Consider the following 15,992-nt stretch of genomic DNA (forward strand, 5'->3'; position numbering starts at 1 on the left):
ATGTGGGTGGGCTTGGAACTGCAAGTGGAGCTGCCCAAGACCCCTTTTTGACAAGTAAGCTCTCGGCCGCCTCCGAGTCACAAAAAATAGCCCACGGGTCCATTGCGTGTCTGCAGCAGCCTCCCATTTGTGGGGAAATCTCTAGATACTGAAAATCTCGCGGCATCGCCCCTGATACCTTCCCGTTCGCAACTCGCAAAATCTGTGGCCGCAACCCACTCCTTGGGCAAGATCGAGTCAATCTCGCTGCGCGCGATCTACGCAAGCTAAAATGGCCGGCCTCAGCCCCCAAGTGTACGGACACGCCCAACCCCTCCCCGATCGAGCCAGCACATGCAATCGAGATGGACCATGGGAATGCTAACGTGGGTTTTGGCTTAGAACAAACCTGATCATCATTCTCGGAATGATGCAGGTCGCGAAGAGGATTCCCTTCGATGATCCGAATGTGCTCAACATCTGCCGTGCCGTCTATGTCGCTAGCAACTTGATCATCCTTAGCATCTACCTTTACATAAAATCCGTTATCGACAAGAAGAAGGGTACGTTGGGACAACCCATCAGGGGAATCACGCGCGCACGCGCGCGTGGGGGCATTCGCCGTGCGTTACTGGGAATCCAGAAAAGCTAATTGTGACCCTCGATAGACATGACGACGCTTAAGTACGTCGAGCCGGCACCGATGGGCTCGAGTGAGGAGGGCAAGCTCGTCACCACGACCGTGCACGCCTACGACCTTAGCCAGCTCAAGAACCTCATGCGCTCTCAGGGCATGGGTGTCCTCATGATGGGCGTGATGCACCTTTACTTCAAGTACACCAACCCTCTGCTCATTCAGAGCATCATTCCGCTCAAAGGTGCGCTTGAGTCGAACCTGGCCAAGATCCACGTATGGGGTCAGCCAGCGGTCGGCGACCTGAAGAGGCCTTTCAAGCAGCCTGCGGGTTTCATGAGTGGCCTCCAGAACGGCCCCGCCCAGGCCGATAAGAAGGCAGTTGAGGCTGCTGAGCGGGCCGGTCGCGGTGGCGTCAAGGAGGAGTGATCGATCTGAGATTGGGACGGGAATAAGCCGCAGAGATCCTGTATAGTAAAGCCCAGGGCCACGGGTATATCATGACACGGTTACTAGACGGTGGGGAGTGTGGTGAGGGCGGAGGCGGGATGCCATATTTAAGAGCAAATAATGGAGCATTCCGTTTGGTTACACGATGATTCAGGAACGGGCCATCCACCACCTTCAGAGCATCATTATATTTCGTTTTCGATTCAGCGGACTTCGTTATCAAGTGATGCGAGCATATTCGGGAGTTCTGTCCAGAGCCAACCTTAGGTGTAACTGGTTGCAGGTCCGGGCCCACGGGGTGGCTGGACCCCTGCATCAGCGTCATTCCCTGAAGCATGGCACCTGACAAACTCTAGGTTCCTCTGCACAGATCGATCTCTTCGCGACCCTGACGAAGAAGGAAAAGAAGAAAACAAACAAAAACGAGAAGGGCATAAGGTGAACGGTGTGCAACTTAGGCGCTCAGAGGTCTTTCGCACGCTTCCTTTCAATTACAGAGTTCCCGACGCACGACACTTTGCATGGCTAACTCGCCCGCGGGTCCCGCTCTGCCATGGACCGTCCGGGCACCCCACCACAACCACAACCACAACCACAATCCGTTTCAAGACGGTCGACATCCCCGCCGACACCAGAAGTCACCCGCCGCATAGTGAGTGCTTGCATCCCAGCCATTTTGTGGCTTTACTAACCGCTTGGCCTACAGGAAGAGTCGCGACTGCGTGCCAAAGCCATCCGCCACCAGCGCGAAGCAGAGCAACGATCCGTTCAACCCCCGGCCGAGCCGCGGGCAGCCTCTGGCTTTGTCGACGCGGGAGATATTCAACTGACTGGCCCGGCCGGAAGGAAGCGGCCGTACGCATCGATCTCACGATCCGAGGTACCCGCGACGAACCGTGATGCGCGCGCAAACCCCTCCAAAGATGGCCCCAACACAGACAACAGCGATCTGCGGCCCGTGTCGCGCAAGTTCAGCAAATATGTCGACTACAACTTCAGTGCCATGACCGACACCAAAGGCGGCTTTTTGAGCACAGAGGATGACCCATGGAGCAAGAGCATGTCGACGGGTGCCTCCTCTGCCCCGTCCGGATCCGAGCAGAAGCCAGCGCATATGACAGTAGCCGAGTGGGAGCGGATGCAGCTGATCAAAAAGCTGCAGCAGAACAAGACTGGCCCTTTCGGGCCAGCCTTAAGCGTTCTTGCCGACGAGAAGACGAAGAAAAGGTGTCGCGAGTGCGGCACCGTAGAGATCGACTTTGTTTGGGAGGAAGTGTTTCACTGCGCGGTGTGCAACACGTGCAAGGAGAAGTATCCGGAAAAATACAGCCTTCTCACCAAGACGGAGTGCAAGGAGGACTACCTATTGACGGACCGTAAGTCGATCCGCTGGCGAACGTCGAATCAATTCAATACGGCCTGCTGACCGTCCTTCGCAGCCGAACTCAAAGACAGCGAGCTTCTCCCACATCTTTCAAAACCAAACCCTCACAAGTCTCACTGGCACGATATGATGCTCTTTCTCCGATACCAGGTCGAGGATTACGCATTCAACCACAAGTGGGGTTCGCCCGAAGCCTTGGACGCCGAGTTTGAGAGGCGTGAGGCGGACAAAAAGAGGCGTAAGGAAGCCAAGTTCAAGGAAAAGCTGCTGGATCTGAAGCGCAAGACAAGGACCGAGGCCTTTAGGCGCAACAATGCAAAATCAGGAGGTAGCACTGGCGTCCTGGGAGGGATAGGAAAAGCGGCCAAGTTCGGAGACACAGTCGGCGGCAGCGGGAAGCACGTACATGAATGGGGCCGGGCGGTAGAGAACGCAGAGGGGATAACGGTTAAGACATGCGTGACGTGTAACATGGAGGTTGAAGAATTGGAGCTGTGAAGGTATCAATGTGCCATTGTGATCTTGATCAGAAGTGGAACAAAACGTTCTCGGATCCTGGTCCGGATGGAGGACATCATGCACGGTGTCCAGCACGCCTACAGACAGACACACACACACACACACACACACACACACACACACACACACACACACACACACACACACACAAAATGGGTTCGGCTTGGAAGTAATTAACTATTGCAAGACACTTGAAACACTTGAGCAATGAAATTTGATATGGTATGATACAGCCCTCTCTTCTTGCGCACTACAGAGTTGGTGCAATAGGCTTTCCGCCAAAGTTCCGTGTTCACTACAAGTACTCCGTTCCCAAAAGGAGTCCAGCACACCCGCATGAGGACAAGCCCCCTTGAGGGGACTGGATGCCTTGTAGCCTCATGAGCAGGTAGTGATGGGCTGTGATTCGTCAGCCGTGCCAGCTCCCTCGCTATCTGTGGGCTGCCCAGGGGCCTGTCGCCTTGGCCAGCACAACATCTCCAAGCAACACGCGGGCATTGCCGCCCTGCTTGCGGACCTGTCGCAGCCCCAAAAAGGGGAAAAAACGAGAGAAGGAAAAAAAAAAAACCACCCTTGCTTACCTGTGGGCACGATCTCCGGCACGAAGGTCCCTATTCCCCATTCCCGTCGTTTCGAACCAGCGTTGCGTGCTTGAGGTGCAAAAGCAATCAGATTCCCAGGGGCCAGGTCTTTATTTTTTTGCCGGCCTGGGCCACGAGACTAGGAGCTCTGTGCAGAGAGCTCTGGCCACAACCCCACAACCGCTCATCGCCCGCGCATCGACCTGTCCATGGCCGGATCGGTCTCCTTTGTGGCTTGCGACGTCTAGACTCTTGCCCCGACAACCGCCATGGGCACGAACGGAGCGGGTGGATTGGGCGAAACGGGCGGCATGATGGGGAACAATGCCAACCAGCCGCCAACGACCGAGTACACCCTTCAAGGTTGGTGCAGCAGCCGGCGCGACGGAGCGTGTCAATAGCTAACGTCTCGCCTACACAGGGGTCATGCGCTTTCTGCAGACGGAATGGCATCGCCATGAACGCGACCGCAATGCCTGGGAAATCGAGAAGCAGGAAATGAAGAGCAGAATAGCCAGCCTCGAGGGACAGGCGAGGAGAGCCGACGCGACTCAAAAGGCCCTGAAGAAATACGTCGCGATACTAGAGAAGAAGGTCAAGGACCAAGCCGCCCTGCTGAAGTCCGGCAAGACGGCCGAGCCAGAGCCCAGGCTGGATCGTGCCTCGTTACTTCAGGAAAAATTACGGCGTGAGTCCTCCACGAGAGCCGCCTTTGCCCCTCCCTCCTCTCTCAGGGGTCGTCAGGTTAATGTATCCACGGGAACTGCAGCGTCATCAGAGAAGCCAAGTCCCCCTTCGATGGAGGGAGGCTCACTCGAAGCCAGTCTCGCCGACGAAGAAGCCTCGCGAAACGAGCTCAAGTCTTTCCTCGACCAGTGTCAAGCCGAATTTACTTACCTGATGATCACTCCCGCCAACCCATTACCCCCAAGGGAATCCCCCCCACTACCCATGATCGAAGATTTGCGGGAGGGTGATGGATTGGGTCAGCCGCTCTTGGACCAATCCTACCAACAGGGCCTCCGGCAGCAGCAGCAACAGCAACAGCAGCAACAGCAGCAGCAGCAGCAGCAGCAGCAACAACCCCAGCAACAACCCCAACAGAACCACGTCCGCGAGTTTCTTGCTTCGCAAGCGCGCCCGGTTCCCACTCCGAACAACCAGCCGCCTGCGCCTCCCGCACCCGGAAACATCCCGGTGAAAACGCTCGAGAATCATGCTGCGCAAATGGCTCGCGCCTCGAACAATGAACATGCCGCTGCGGGGTTAGGATATTTTACGGAGTGGCCAAGTCAAGGATCTACATCAGGGAAGACGGCGACAGACCAGGGATCTGACCTCGCCAGCCAACCCACACAAGCCAGCAGGAACGAAGAAAAGAGAGATGGCGCGGAGAAACGTGCCGTCTCCGAGATAGATAGCTGGGACTTCAATGACGCCAACTTCCCGGACGCCTCTGCGCCTGCCCAACCACAGCAAGTTTCGTCCAACCGCCCTGATACCGATGTGTTCCCTACAGCAGACAACATCCCCAAATCGCCAAATCGCGCACCGCTCGCGCACCGTCGGAAGAGCTCAAACACAATGGCCCGCAGGAGGAGCGCAGAACACGAGCTGTCGCTGCATTCGCTGGGCCCGAAGACCGAAGGCTCCAACTTCAAGCTCAAGTTCGGTTTACGCGGACATTTGGACACGGTTCGGACGGTGATCTTCTCCGGGGGTGGCAGCCCCGGAGAGCCCGAGATCTGCACGGCCGGCGATGACGGGACGATCAAACGGTTCCACATTCCCGATCGGCACCCGGGGCACGTGAATGCGAGCAGCTCCGATCTCGATGTCGTAGCCGACTTCACACATCGCGGCCACGTCGGAGCGGTCCTCTCGCTGACCTCGTGGTCACCCTCTCCAAACTTCTCAACTGGCGGGCGGGCGCAGGGCGACGGTTGGATCTTTTCTGGCGGGCAAGATGCCACGATCCGGGTCTGGGAGCGGGGCAGGATAGACCCCAAAGCGACGATAGACGCTCACACTGACGCGGTCTGGGCGCTATGCGTTCTGCCCACCAATCTGGGCGCCATTTTTGGTCAATCCAATCCGTATGGAACACCAGACCGCATCCTTCTCGTGTCCGGCGCAGCGGATGGCAACGTGAAGGTGTGGGCAGTCAGCTCGCCGCCACAGCTTACCTCGCCCCAACCCGCCGCCGGGCGTCGCGCACAGGGTGGTCGTGTCAGGGGCAACTCGATGAGCTCTGGTTCCGCATTCCCCAACTCGCCGCAGCCGACAATAGCGTCGAACTCGCCGTTCCATCATACCCTGATACATACCATCTCGCGCCCCAATTCAAAAGCGAGCCCTACGTGTATCACGCCATTGAGCCTGAACGGCGAGACATTTGTGGTCAGCTACTCAGATGCCGCCATCATTGTGTACGACACGCGCACCGGCGAGGAGATGGGCACCATGGCAAGCTTGGAAACATATGATGGCACAATGTCGACCAGCGTGAACGCGGTTGTCGCGACCACCGCCGGGCTGGACCACCAGCCGCATCAGGGGATCAGCGAGGAGGACACAGCGGGTGGCGGGCCGACGGGAGGCGGTAGAGCCATGGCTGGGTCTGGGGTTGAGGGTGTCATCATTTCGGGTCACGAGGATTGTTACGTGCGGTTCTTCGATGCCAACAGCGGTAAGTCATCCTAGAGGCACTCTCCTCTCTCTCTCGCCTCCCCCCCCACACACACCCCTGATGCCAGGGGGCGTTCCTGACCTTACTGACCACCCGGGCAGGCCAATGCACGTACAACATGGTCGCTCACCCAGCCTCCATCTCCAGCCTCTCGCTCAGCCCGGACGGCCGGGAGCTAGTCAGTGCGGGGCATGATGCTTCCCTACGGTTCTGGTCTCTAGAAAAGCGGTCCTGCACCCAGGAAATCACAAGCCACCGCGTCATGCGTGGCGAGGGCGTCTGCACTGTTGTTTGGAGCCAGGACGGTCGTTGGGTCGTCAGCGGCGGCGGCGATGGGGTAGTCAAGGTGTTTGCGCGATAGTAACAGCAATCGCCCAGCTACGAAGAGAAAAGGGCAAACGACTGTGCCGAACGCTCTCGCAGGCGCCCACCTAGTGTGCTTGAAGGAGTTGCTACTGCGGAACGGGTGGCTTGAATGCGACCTCGTTCCGCAACCCGCTTTCCGAGGACTGATAGTGGAGCTGAAGGGTGATGATACGGCTGGAGGGTTTGGGTACTGGGAGAGGAGCTCAGACCGGGCCGCGCAGTTGCATCATCCAAACACGGAAAGGTCGGAGCAGACCAGCTCTTTTGACGCTTGCTTTCTCCCCACGGTACGATTCTCGGGGGGCTGGTCCGACGACAAGATGTTTCTCAAGATCCGCCCATAATGGAACGATGGACAGGAATATAGTGTAACGGAGTGTATGATTGCTGGAGTCTCGAACCTTCGAAACCTAAAAGGTCAGTTATTATTATTCTAAGGTTGTGTCCGGTGTCGGTGTCAAGGGCTATGATCCGAGGAGCGGAGGAGCACGTTCTACCTTCTCTGTTCAGGTTTTTGGTGTCAAATTGTAACTCGATACCTTGTCCATCGTGTGATTTAACCCGTGTTGTGAAGACGGGTGATGCCTATATGCATTTCTCCCTCCGAGACTGGCCGAGAAGGCAGCAAGACGGAAACTCGGACAACAACCGGTATGGGACCTCATCGCAGAGATAACAGTGTGTATCAACCATTATCGACTAGACGACGAGGGCAAGATATTCCACCTACAACAACGAGGTTGTCGACGCCCTTGGAAGGGCATCAACGATCACAAGACGCAGCCAAGCGCCTCTTGGCACTTCTCGCAATACCAGCGATTTAACACGGTAGTTTGGGCACGAGTTCTAGTGCCGAGGGGCCCCAGAAACCGCACAGATTGACGCACATTGGCGTTGGTTGCCTTCTTCGGGGCGTCCTTTGCTGACAAGCCAAGGACAACCGTGACCCTTGTCGCGTGAGTTCTATACATAGACCACTGCCGGTCTGGTAGGCAGCGTTTGGCTAAACAGCCGATGCAGCGTTGCCGGAGTGCAATAACCCGCACCGCCGTTTGATTCGCCGCTAGGATGTTGCACAGAGCACCTCCTCTCCAACGCTCGCTTTGGCAATGTCAACACTCTCGACTGTGCTCCTGCATGTTGAGCGTGGCAGTCGGCCGAATCAGGAGCAGCACCGAGTCCGGCCATTCAAGGGAGTGGCTGGCCAAAGGGACACGCGAGGGCCACTGCAACCGGCAACCTGACGCCAGGCAGTCCAATGCGCCCCGCAGGTGTCGTCGAGCTTCACCGTCGAGAGCGAGATCGACGGGCTTGCCGGTCTGGGCTTCAGCAGTCTCAACACCGTCAGCCCAAAGAGCCAGCTGACCTTCTTCGACAACGCCAAGCCGCACCTGGATAGCCCGGTATTCACGGCCGACCTGAAGGCCAACAAAGGTACGTGGCACCGCGCCGGCCCCTGCCCGGGAGAGGTCCCGTCGGGTACTGCGGTGATTGGAAGAGGCTGACCTAGCGTCCTCCCGTAACGCGCGCAGCCGGTACCTACGACTTTGGTTTCGTCGACAAGGCCAAGTACACGGGCAACATCACCTATGTGCCCGTCAACCCATATCCCGGCTACTGGACCTTCACGGCCTCCGGCTACGGCGTCGGGTCGGACAACTTCAGCTCCTCCCCGATCGACGGCATCGCCGATACGGGCACCTCTCTCTTGGATATATCTGCCTACGGCCATTGTCACGGCCTACTATCGTCAGGTGCAGGGTGCCACCAACAGCCGGGTCTATGGCGGATATGTATTCCCCTGCAGCGCAACGCTGCCGTCCTTCGCGTTCGGCATCGGCGAGGCGGGCCAGGTTGACTATCCCCCCCTCGTACATGAGCTACGGGCCTGTGACGGATGGTTCGTCTATGCTTTGGCGGGCTGCAGAGCAGCAGCGGGATCGGTGTGAACATTTGGGGCGACGTGGCCCTCAAGGCGGCCTCCGCAGTCTTCGACGGCGAGGACCCGCCGAGTATTGGGTGGGCTACCAAGCCTTTGGACGAATGATCGGTTGGGTTGGTGGCCGGACAGACGATAGGCGTCATCATCTTGAAACTCTCAGGGCACGCCTTGTTGGCGGGCGGGCGGTCTTGGGCAAGGATCGTGGCTACCGAAAGCACAATCAGCAGCAGGGCATATCTGCAAGAGGGTGTTGTGTTGCAGGAATGCTCCCAGTCTATAATCCGGACTTTGCATAGAAAATGAATTACCCTCTGTTGCCCTCTGCGTACCAAATCGGCCATATCGTTACTTTGTACTGACCTTCACTGCTCGCTCCCCTCCTCCCCCTACTCAAAAAAAGGTGGGGAGGGAGACGGGTATTCGCGGCTGAGGACGCCGTCAAAGGTCGCGAAAGCATGTTGACATCCGAGCATCGATGGTCTGCACAGATTGCAATGTTCAGACTGGTATGTGCATCGACCGAGTCATTCCCGAGACCTACTAGTACAAAATCCGGTAGCGTATGTACTGTACCTGACAAACGGAACAGGTAACAGTTCGTGTGCCCAGAGGCCTTCCAAGGTACCCGACAACCTCGCACGAAGCGTACTGTGGTATCAGCCCCAAAAAAAGCACGTGGCAAAAGCACAATCACGAGAACAATCCAACCGAACCCACTAGTTAGTGTATCCGTATATCCGATGCAGTTGAACAGCCCGCTAGTGTAGTGTACACTAGTGTCCCGCATAACCCGGGACTGATTGTGGGGGGAGTCGTCAACCTGAGTGGGGATCCGCGGGGCTTGCCTCCTTTCTGGTTGGATACTAGACCGTTGCACGGCACGCTTCAGAGATTTCGAGAAGGCGGGCTCGTGCTTGCTCCCCCGAGCTGGCGCCGACGCTTGGACAGATGCGGAAGATTGGGAAGAGGGTGTAAGTTGCCGGAAAGGGAAGGCGCCAAGATCACCAAGAGGGGTCGGCCAAGCGTCGCGGCACGACTTGGCAGACCAAACAAGCCTTTTCTCTTTCGCCTCACCTTCAGCTGTCGTCTTGTCTTCAACTTCTCGCGCTCGGCAAGGCTGAGAGATGCGTTGAAAACACGAATTTCTAGGTTCCAACAGACCACGCCTTGAACATGCTGTGCGTATGCACCCATCTTCCACAGGCGACCCTGGACATTGGGGTTACTGCGACCTTCCTATCCGGGAATATGCCCGATTTGCCAAATGCGTTGGATCCTGGCCTGTTGGGGTTCCGAGGGTTCAGCGCACAAAGGATCCATAGAGACTCTGGCCTCGAGGCCATCTGCGATACGGCAGCTCCGAGCAGAACCCGTGGGCTGATAGCAATGCAAAATCCGATGCAGACGCGAAGGCTTGACACAAAAACTACAGGTTTTTTTTTGGCAAAACCCGAGGAAGAACGGCGCGATAACGTGATAGAGCACCATGCCCCTACGGGCACTTCCTAGCGGATCAACAGCTGAGGTGCGGAGATATCATTCCCTGACAAATCCGTCAAAGTTGGCTCTTACCGACGCGTACTTGTACGCAGAATCGAACTGCCGAACGTTGGCGCGCTGGTGGACATACCAGAAACGCCGGGGGTGCGCCTACTCCCCCACCTGCTGAATTGACTAAGAGAAAGGAACTGCCTGTGAGAACTCAACCAAGTTATGTATGGCGTGACGGCGCGCTCCGGGTCGCGTCAGATTCCAAACCAGTGGTTCGGTCCAATTGAGACCAGTCGAACGAGACAGAGCCGCGTAACGGTCGGGACCACTATGCAACGCCGACACGCTTGCACTACCGCCGTATGTAGTGATTTCGTCCTTGTAGGTTTACGGTACCACGCGGTATGTACTCGACAACTGGCGAGAGCAGGATGATTGAAGGAAAGGTGATTGCACCGGTCCCACCTGCCCAAATGTGGCTGACATATCGAAGGCACCTTACTCGCGCAGCGTGATTCCGCTCGCGTTGATTGTAATCGCAATTTATGGCAAGGGTGCCGAGGAGGGAAGGCACTGTCAACCGGAGGGGGTGGGGGGGCCACTAGGACAGGATAGTAAGGTCGGGAGCGGGAGGGTATCAGGGCAACAACAGGGTTGGCTGCAGCTACGGACGGTCTGGAGTTGCATTCCCTTTTCTTGCACTCCACAGAATAGCCCATTCAGTCGACGAAATGATACCATGCATCGAGCTTCGGTGCAGACCCTTTCCCGACATGCAGCCTCCAAGCCCATATCGGTCAATTATTGCTTCCACTTGCCCACCCCGCAAGTTTATTAATAGCTTCTTGCTGCTCAATACAAAAAGTCCCCCTTCAACCCCCCACCACACAACCACCCAGTCGGGACTCTCGTTTCTCCTCTGCGCCCGCTCGCTCGCCTTTTTTCCCTTCCACGAACCGCGCGCGCGCGCATTTGCTCTAGAGGGAGCTTGGAGTCTTCATCGGCACTAAAGCTTCGTCGAACGCGCATCTCAACTTTTGGGGTCAAAAGATGGGTAAGTGATCATAGCATATCAACTCGGTGTATTTTGCTGACTTCTGTCGATCAGCGGAGAAAGCGCCTTCGTCGGGTGCGGACTCGATCACCCCTCAGTCTCCCAACATGGCCGACTTGGAGAAGCAGCGGAACACCCCTCCGGGTGACAAGCACGCGCCGTATCTCGACCCGTCGGTCATGGAGGAAGACTATGAAGGCAAGCCGACCGAGGAGGAGCTGGCAACCCTGCGCCGTGTGCCCGGCAAAATCCCCATTATCGCCTACCTCATTTGTGTTGTCGAGTTCTGCGAGCGAGCCTCGTATTACGGCGTCCAGCCCCTAATCAGCAACTACGTCAACCGGCCGCTTCCCGAGGGCGGTAACGGCTGGGGCGCACCCCCTCGTGGGAGCCAGGCTACCGGCGGTGCTCTCGGCATGGGCACCGTCGTCGCCAATGCTGTAACGCAGTCCTTCAGCATGCTTGCCTATGCACTTCCTCTCGTGTTCGGCTGGCTCGCTGACGCGAAGACGGGCCGCTTCCCGCTCATTTGCTGGGGTGTCGCTGTATTCGGCGTTGCCCACGTTCTCATGGTCGCCGCCGGCGCAAAGGACCTGCTGGCGAATGGGAATGCGAAGGCTCCATACTTCCTCTCGGTTTATATTCTGTCTGTGGGCGCTGGTAAGCCTCCCCCGTCATATGAGTTGCCACAGGGTTTGGTTAGCATTGTATTGACCAGCTGCGGTAGCCATGTTCAAGCCGAACGTCTCGCCTCTTCTGCTTGATCAGGTCACAACCACCGTTCCCAAGGTTATCACGCTCAAGTCTGGCGAGAGAGTCATTGAAGACCCCGAGTCGACCACGGAGCGGGTTATGCTCTGGTTCTACCTCATGATCAACATTGGTGGTTTCATGGGTGTCGCTACGGCGTACTCGGAAAAATATGTCGGCGTAAGTGCTGCAGCATCAGAAAAAAACCGAGAGTCCCCGGCCCAGGCGCTAATGGCATCCAGTGGTGGCTCGCTTTCCTCATTCCTCTCATCCTCTACCTTCCCCTGCCGCTGCTACTCTGGTTCCTCCACAAGCGCCTTGTCCTCCATCCTCCCGGTGGCAGTGATCTACCCAACGTCTTCAGAGTTCTTGGTATCTGCTTCCGCCGCGGAGGTATCAAGAGAATCGGTCGCCACGGTTTCTGGGATCTTGCCAAACCGTCTAACATTGCCGCTGCCGGCCTCGGCGGCAAGTTCAAGACCCAGTGGAACGACGAGTTCGTTGACGATGTTCGCCGGACTTTCCAAGCGACGGGCATCTTCTGCTTCTTCCCGATCCAGTATCTGAATGACAACGGCATTGGCGCCGCGGCCAGCTTCTTGTCGACCATGCTCGAGACCAACGGCGTACCTAACGACGTCATCTCCAACTTCAATTCTCTGAGCATTATTGCCTGTGCGCCCATTCTCAACTACGGCCTGTACCCGCTTTTGCGCAGGCTCAATATTCACTATGGACCCATATCGCGCATGACCACCGGCCTGGCCATGTCCACCCTCGGTGGCGTGGGTTACACTCTGCTGAACCACTTTGCGTACCAGAAGTCGCCCTGCGGGGAGTACGGCTCGAGTGACTGCAGGATCGGCACTGGTGTCGCTCCCATCAGCATTTGGTGGATGGCCATTCCTTTTGCCATTGGCGGCATCTCGGAACTGTTTGTCAACGTCCCAGCCTACGGTATCGCTTACTCGCGTGCACCCGTCAACATGCGAGGCCTTGTTTCAGCTCTTAACCTTTTCAACACGGCTGTCGCTTATGCTATTGGCCTGGCTTGCTCGAGTGTCATTACTGACCCGCATCTTACTTGGGACTTTGGAGGCACTGCTATTGCCGGTGGAATTCTGACCGTTGTCTTTTACTTCACCTTCCGCCACATCGACGATGAAGAGTATGTCTTGAGCAAGAACCAGCCCGACACCGATTACCACCTGGAAATGGAGGGCACCCGTAACGTCGTTGGCGAGAACTCGCTCAACAAGAGCATCAACAGACCGGCGCCAATCGCGGAGAACGAGGAAATGATGATCTCGCAGAAGCAGTGAGAGAATTGATTTGATAGGGCAACGGACGGAGTTTGGCGTTTCTAACTTGCTCGGCAACGGGTTGTCCGACGAAGAAGGGGAGAGCGGGTGTTGATAATGCCTGGGGATATTAGCCTTGTCAGTTGTATCACACCTTAGTTGATTTGATGGAATTCGCATCAGGCTGTCATTCTGTGTTCATCCGACCCCTGTGCGTTCTTAGGCACTACTTGATAGTCCAAAGTGGCAACCCTTTCCTCCCAACATCTGGGTTGTCGTGTGGATTCGAGCTAAAAGTTCGGGCCGTTTGAAGCTGTGACCGGGATGTTTTGCCGAAAAAGAACCCATGGGTGGTGGGTCAAAGAGCAATGAAGCAAAACGAGAAATACCCTTAAATGTCAGAAAGTGTGGGGCACATGTTGAGAGCGATCGAGACATGGGGTTACTTGAGCCAAAGACTCCGATGCTGCGGAAAAGATGAGATTCGCGCGAACCAGTGCCATCCCTTGGTTTTGGGTGTGCATTCCGTGGCCACGACAGCGGTTTATGGGACAAAATTTCCAAGCAGCGATCGAGGCAGAGGCAAAAGCACCTAAAAAACACTCAATATACATTTGAACCCTTGAACACGTCTACTGCTAAGTGGTACATGCATATTCGAATTTGTTTTTCTTCGCGCCCCAAGGCAAGCTCAAGATCGCAATGAAAAACGAGGGGAAAAGGCCGGTCAGACTTCCATCGACACCCACCCCGCCTGAGCGCCCGAAAGCAAGACCTCAGGGAAGCCGGGGTACAGATCATCGCCACTCTCTATACAGCCACAGCGCGAGGCCAGCGACCGCCACCTTTGCAGGCAGATCGAGAATAAAAAATCTCACTGTAGGGTGCCGAGGATATCGTTCATCAACCCGGGTGGGATCTGTGGCTCCTTTAGGGAACACAAAAGAGGACAACTACTATAGAAATGATTCTCTGAAGTACTGTCGACATGAGGAAAAAAAAGAGAAAGCAAACCGAAATGATGGGAGGAACTCGCAGAATATATAGGCAAGTGGCTCGTGGCCCGTGCACAACTGCAAACTGCCCAGACCCACTCAAGCCGCAGCCCCATTTTGCAGAGATTTTTGGGCGGGTCTGCCGCAAGAATGGGTCAAACCATTCTGCCGTGTGATACCGCCATAATTTCTCACGAGGCCAGGGTTTTGCTCCCAGACAACCCACATGTTCTTAAGAGCAAGGAGAGGGAGACTCATCATGGTATATGGGAATTTTGGTATATAGATGTTGAGACCGAAAGGGGGAAACCCTTGGTCTTCTCGACGTTTGGTCCCGGCCATGTCCCAAAGCTTTGGCAACGGGTTACACGTCCTCGCCTGGAGAAAGTCGAACATAGACCGTGACAAGCATGCCACCATTGTCCGGCAACGGGGCCATCATGGGCCGATAGAAGCTGCAAATCTGTCCGTTTTGGTTTCTTCGAGACAAGGGCGACCTGGAACCTAACATCCAACCACCAAATAAACACTGGCAAACATGCTACCGGATGAGGCCTTTTGGTGGTGATGGGGACACCCCCGTATCACTCGAGATACAGGTTTTCTTGCTCTATCCACCATCTCACCCGCGGAGTAACCATCAGATCGAGCCTTCCCAGATCCCTTTTCTTCGCCGCGGCCCGCGCATACGTGCTACTGATGACTTCGGTCCCGGCCTTGTATCCATCGGCCATCTCGATCCTGGACTCCCAGGCCCTAATACCTCCTACCTTATTCAGGCCCTCGGCGTGTAACAAGTTCTCAAGGTATGCCACCTGTTCGTTCGCTCCTCCCCATTTGTCGTCCGCCCGCATTGTTACTCGTAGCTTAGCACGCCCGAAGAACGGGTCGAGCGCCTTTTGCAGAGGTGTAGGCTCCGCCGTGGCAACCTGGCTGGCCGTCTCGAGCGGGCCGTAGTATTTGGGGTTGAAGATGCGAACGAGGGTGTCATAACCGACAAGGAAGACCTGCTCCGTCTCGGCCAGATCGTCGTCGTCCGGGTCCCTTTGTCCCTTGTAAAACCCTGCCTCGGCTAGCGCAGCGCTCTTCTCGTGGAAATAAGGTACCGTCGCCAGTCCCAGGTCGACGCTCAAGCCCTGGGCTTCCGGGACCGCTTGCCTATTCCCAAAACTCATCCGCAAGTCGTGCTGAACATCCTGGGCAAAAGCCCACATCATGGCCAACCGCTTATCAAACGCAGCCGGTTTGACTCCCTTGTCCGCGTTATTGACAGAGAGGAGGAGGAGCAACCGGATTGCGCCCGGGCACTGACCTTGCTTTTGCATAAGCTCCCGTATCGCAGATGTGGCCATGTGCAGGTGTGCCCGTGTGGGCGGATTGAAGGATGAGTCCAGCACAACCAGAATTTGCGGCCGAACGCGAGGCGGAAGAGCTTCCGGCTCGCCCTCATGGGACAGTGATGGCGGAGCGGTGCAAATGACTTGGAGTTTGGATCCGGAGCTTTGGAACGCCGAAAGAGCTCGGCTGAAGAAGCTGGCAGCCAGGCGAGCGGAGAGGGACGGCGGAGGAGACATCGAGCGATCGGACGCGGAATGATTGGAATATGAACGCATCACCTGCCTTTTTAGTGTTGACGTTCTGTCGCGTAAAAAAAAGAAAAAAGAAAGAAAAGGAACTGTCAGGCTTGCGCCTCGGGGCGGCATTCGGCGGAGCGCGGGGTAACCGAGGCCCGTCAATGTCCCGCCGTTGCCAAGATCCGGAACAGAAGCCAGTCGGAGCCTTTCTGTACCCGGCATATCAAGTAGCTCGGCCCGGCACTTCGGACCACCTTTACCATCGTTCGCCGAATGACCGACG

At 56.4% G+C, this 15,992-nt stretch overlaps 7 protein-coding genes across 7 annotated transcripts; 6 read left to right on the forward strand and 1 right to left on the reverse strand.

Annotated features, from left to right (window-relative positions):
* Nucleotides 1–271: 271 nt before the first annotated feature.
* P884DRAFT_272383 (inorganic phosphate transporter Pho88) lies at nt 272–1,042 on the forward strand (the record flags this gene model as incomplete). The annotated part of the gene is made up of 3 exons (XM_069442520.1): nt 272–294; nt 382–542; nt 648–1,042. 3 exons carry the CDS (start codon nt 272–274, stop codon nt 1,040–1,042), a joined length of 579 nt encoding a protein of 192 aa, XP_069294591.1.
* Nucleotides 1,043–1,513: 471 nt separating this feature from the next.
* P884DRAFT_70814 (XPA protein C-terminus-domain-containing protein) lies at nt 1,514–3,042 on the forward strand. The gene is made up of 3 exons (XM_069446035.1): nt 1,514–1,715; nt 1,770–2,439; nt 2,503–3,042. Exons 1-3 carry the CDS (start codon nt 1,617–1,619, stop codon nt 2,943–2,945), a joined length of 1,212 nt encoding a protein of 403 aa, XP_069294592.1. The 5' UTR covers nt 1,514–1,616; the 3' UTR covers nt 2,946–3,042.
* Nucleotides 3,043–3,816: 774 nt separating this feature from the next.
* Nucleotides 3,817–6,597, forward strand: P884DRAFT_209154 (WD40-repeat-containing domain protein; the record flags this gene model as incomplete). The annotated part of the gene is made up of 4 exons (XM_069438919.1): nt 3,817–3,910; nt 3,969–4,235; nt 4,317–6,236; nt 6,338–6,597. The coding sequence occupies 4 exons, from the start codon at nt 3,817–3,819 to the stop codon at nt 6,595–6,597; spliced, it is 2,541 nt and encodes an 846-aa protein (XP_069294593.1).
* Nucleotides 6,598–7,711: 1,114 nt separating this feature from the next.
* Nucleotides 7,712–8,649, forward strand: P884DRAFT_294429 (aspartic peptidase domain-containing protein; the record flags this gene model as incomplete). The annotated part of the gene is made up of 5 exons (XM_069444278.1): nt 7,712–7,798; nt 7,853–8,036; nt 8,135–8,351; nt 8,410–8,473; nt 8,530–8,649. 5 exons carry the CDS (start codon nt 7,712–7,714, stop codon nt 8,647–8,649), a joined length of 672 nt encoding a protein of 223 aa, XP_069294594.1.
* Nucleotides 8,650–10,979: 2,330 nt separating this feature from the next.
* On the forward strand, nt 10,980–13,260 carry P884DRAFT_70858 (general substrate transporter). Its single transcript, XM_069446036.1, has 4 exons — nt 10,980–11,089; nt 11,144–11,749; nt 11,817–12,019; nt 12,082–13,260. The coding sequence occupies exons 1-4, from the start codon at nt 11,086–11,088 to the stop codon at nt 13,159–13,161; spliced, it is 1,893 nt and encodes a 630-aa protein (XP_069294595.1). The 5' UTR covers nt 10,980–11,085; the 3' UTR covers nt 13,162–13,260.
* A 576-nt stretch (nt 13,261–13,836) lies between these two features.
* On the forward strand, nt 13,837–14,189 carry P884DRAFT_70872 (uncharacterized protein; the record flags this gene model as incomplete). The annotated part of the gene is made up of 1 exon (XM_069446037.1): nt 13,837–14,189. The coding sequence occupies exon 1, from the start codon at nt 13,843–13,845 to the stop codon at nt 14,185–14,187; it is 345 nt and encodes a 114-aa protein (XP_069294596.1). The 5' UTR covers nt 13,837–13,842.
* Nucleotides 14,190–14,517: 328 nt separating this feature from the next.
* Nucleotides 14,518–15,785, reverse strand: P884DRAFT_263750 (uncharacterized protein). The gene has a single exon (XM_069441785.1). It carries the CDS (start codon nt 15,746–15,748, stop codon nt 14,720–14,722), a length of 1,029 nt encoding a protein of 342 aa, XP_069294597.1. The 5' UTR covers nt 15,749–15,785; the 3' UTR covers nt 14,518–14,719.
* Between the last annotated feature and the right edge of the window lie 207 nt (nt 15,786–15,992).

The sequence above is a fragment of the Thermothelomyces heterothallicus genome (genome assembly GCF_042370625.1).
Source record: "Thermothelomyces heterothallicus CBS 202.75 unplaced genomic scaffold P884_scaffold_27, whole genome shotgun sequence".
Classification (NCBI taxonomy): Eukaryota; Fungi; Ascomycota; class Sordariomycetes; order Sordariales; family Chaetomiaceae; genus Thermothelomyces; species Thermothelomyces heterothallicus.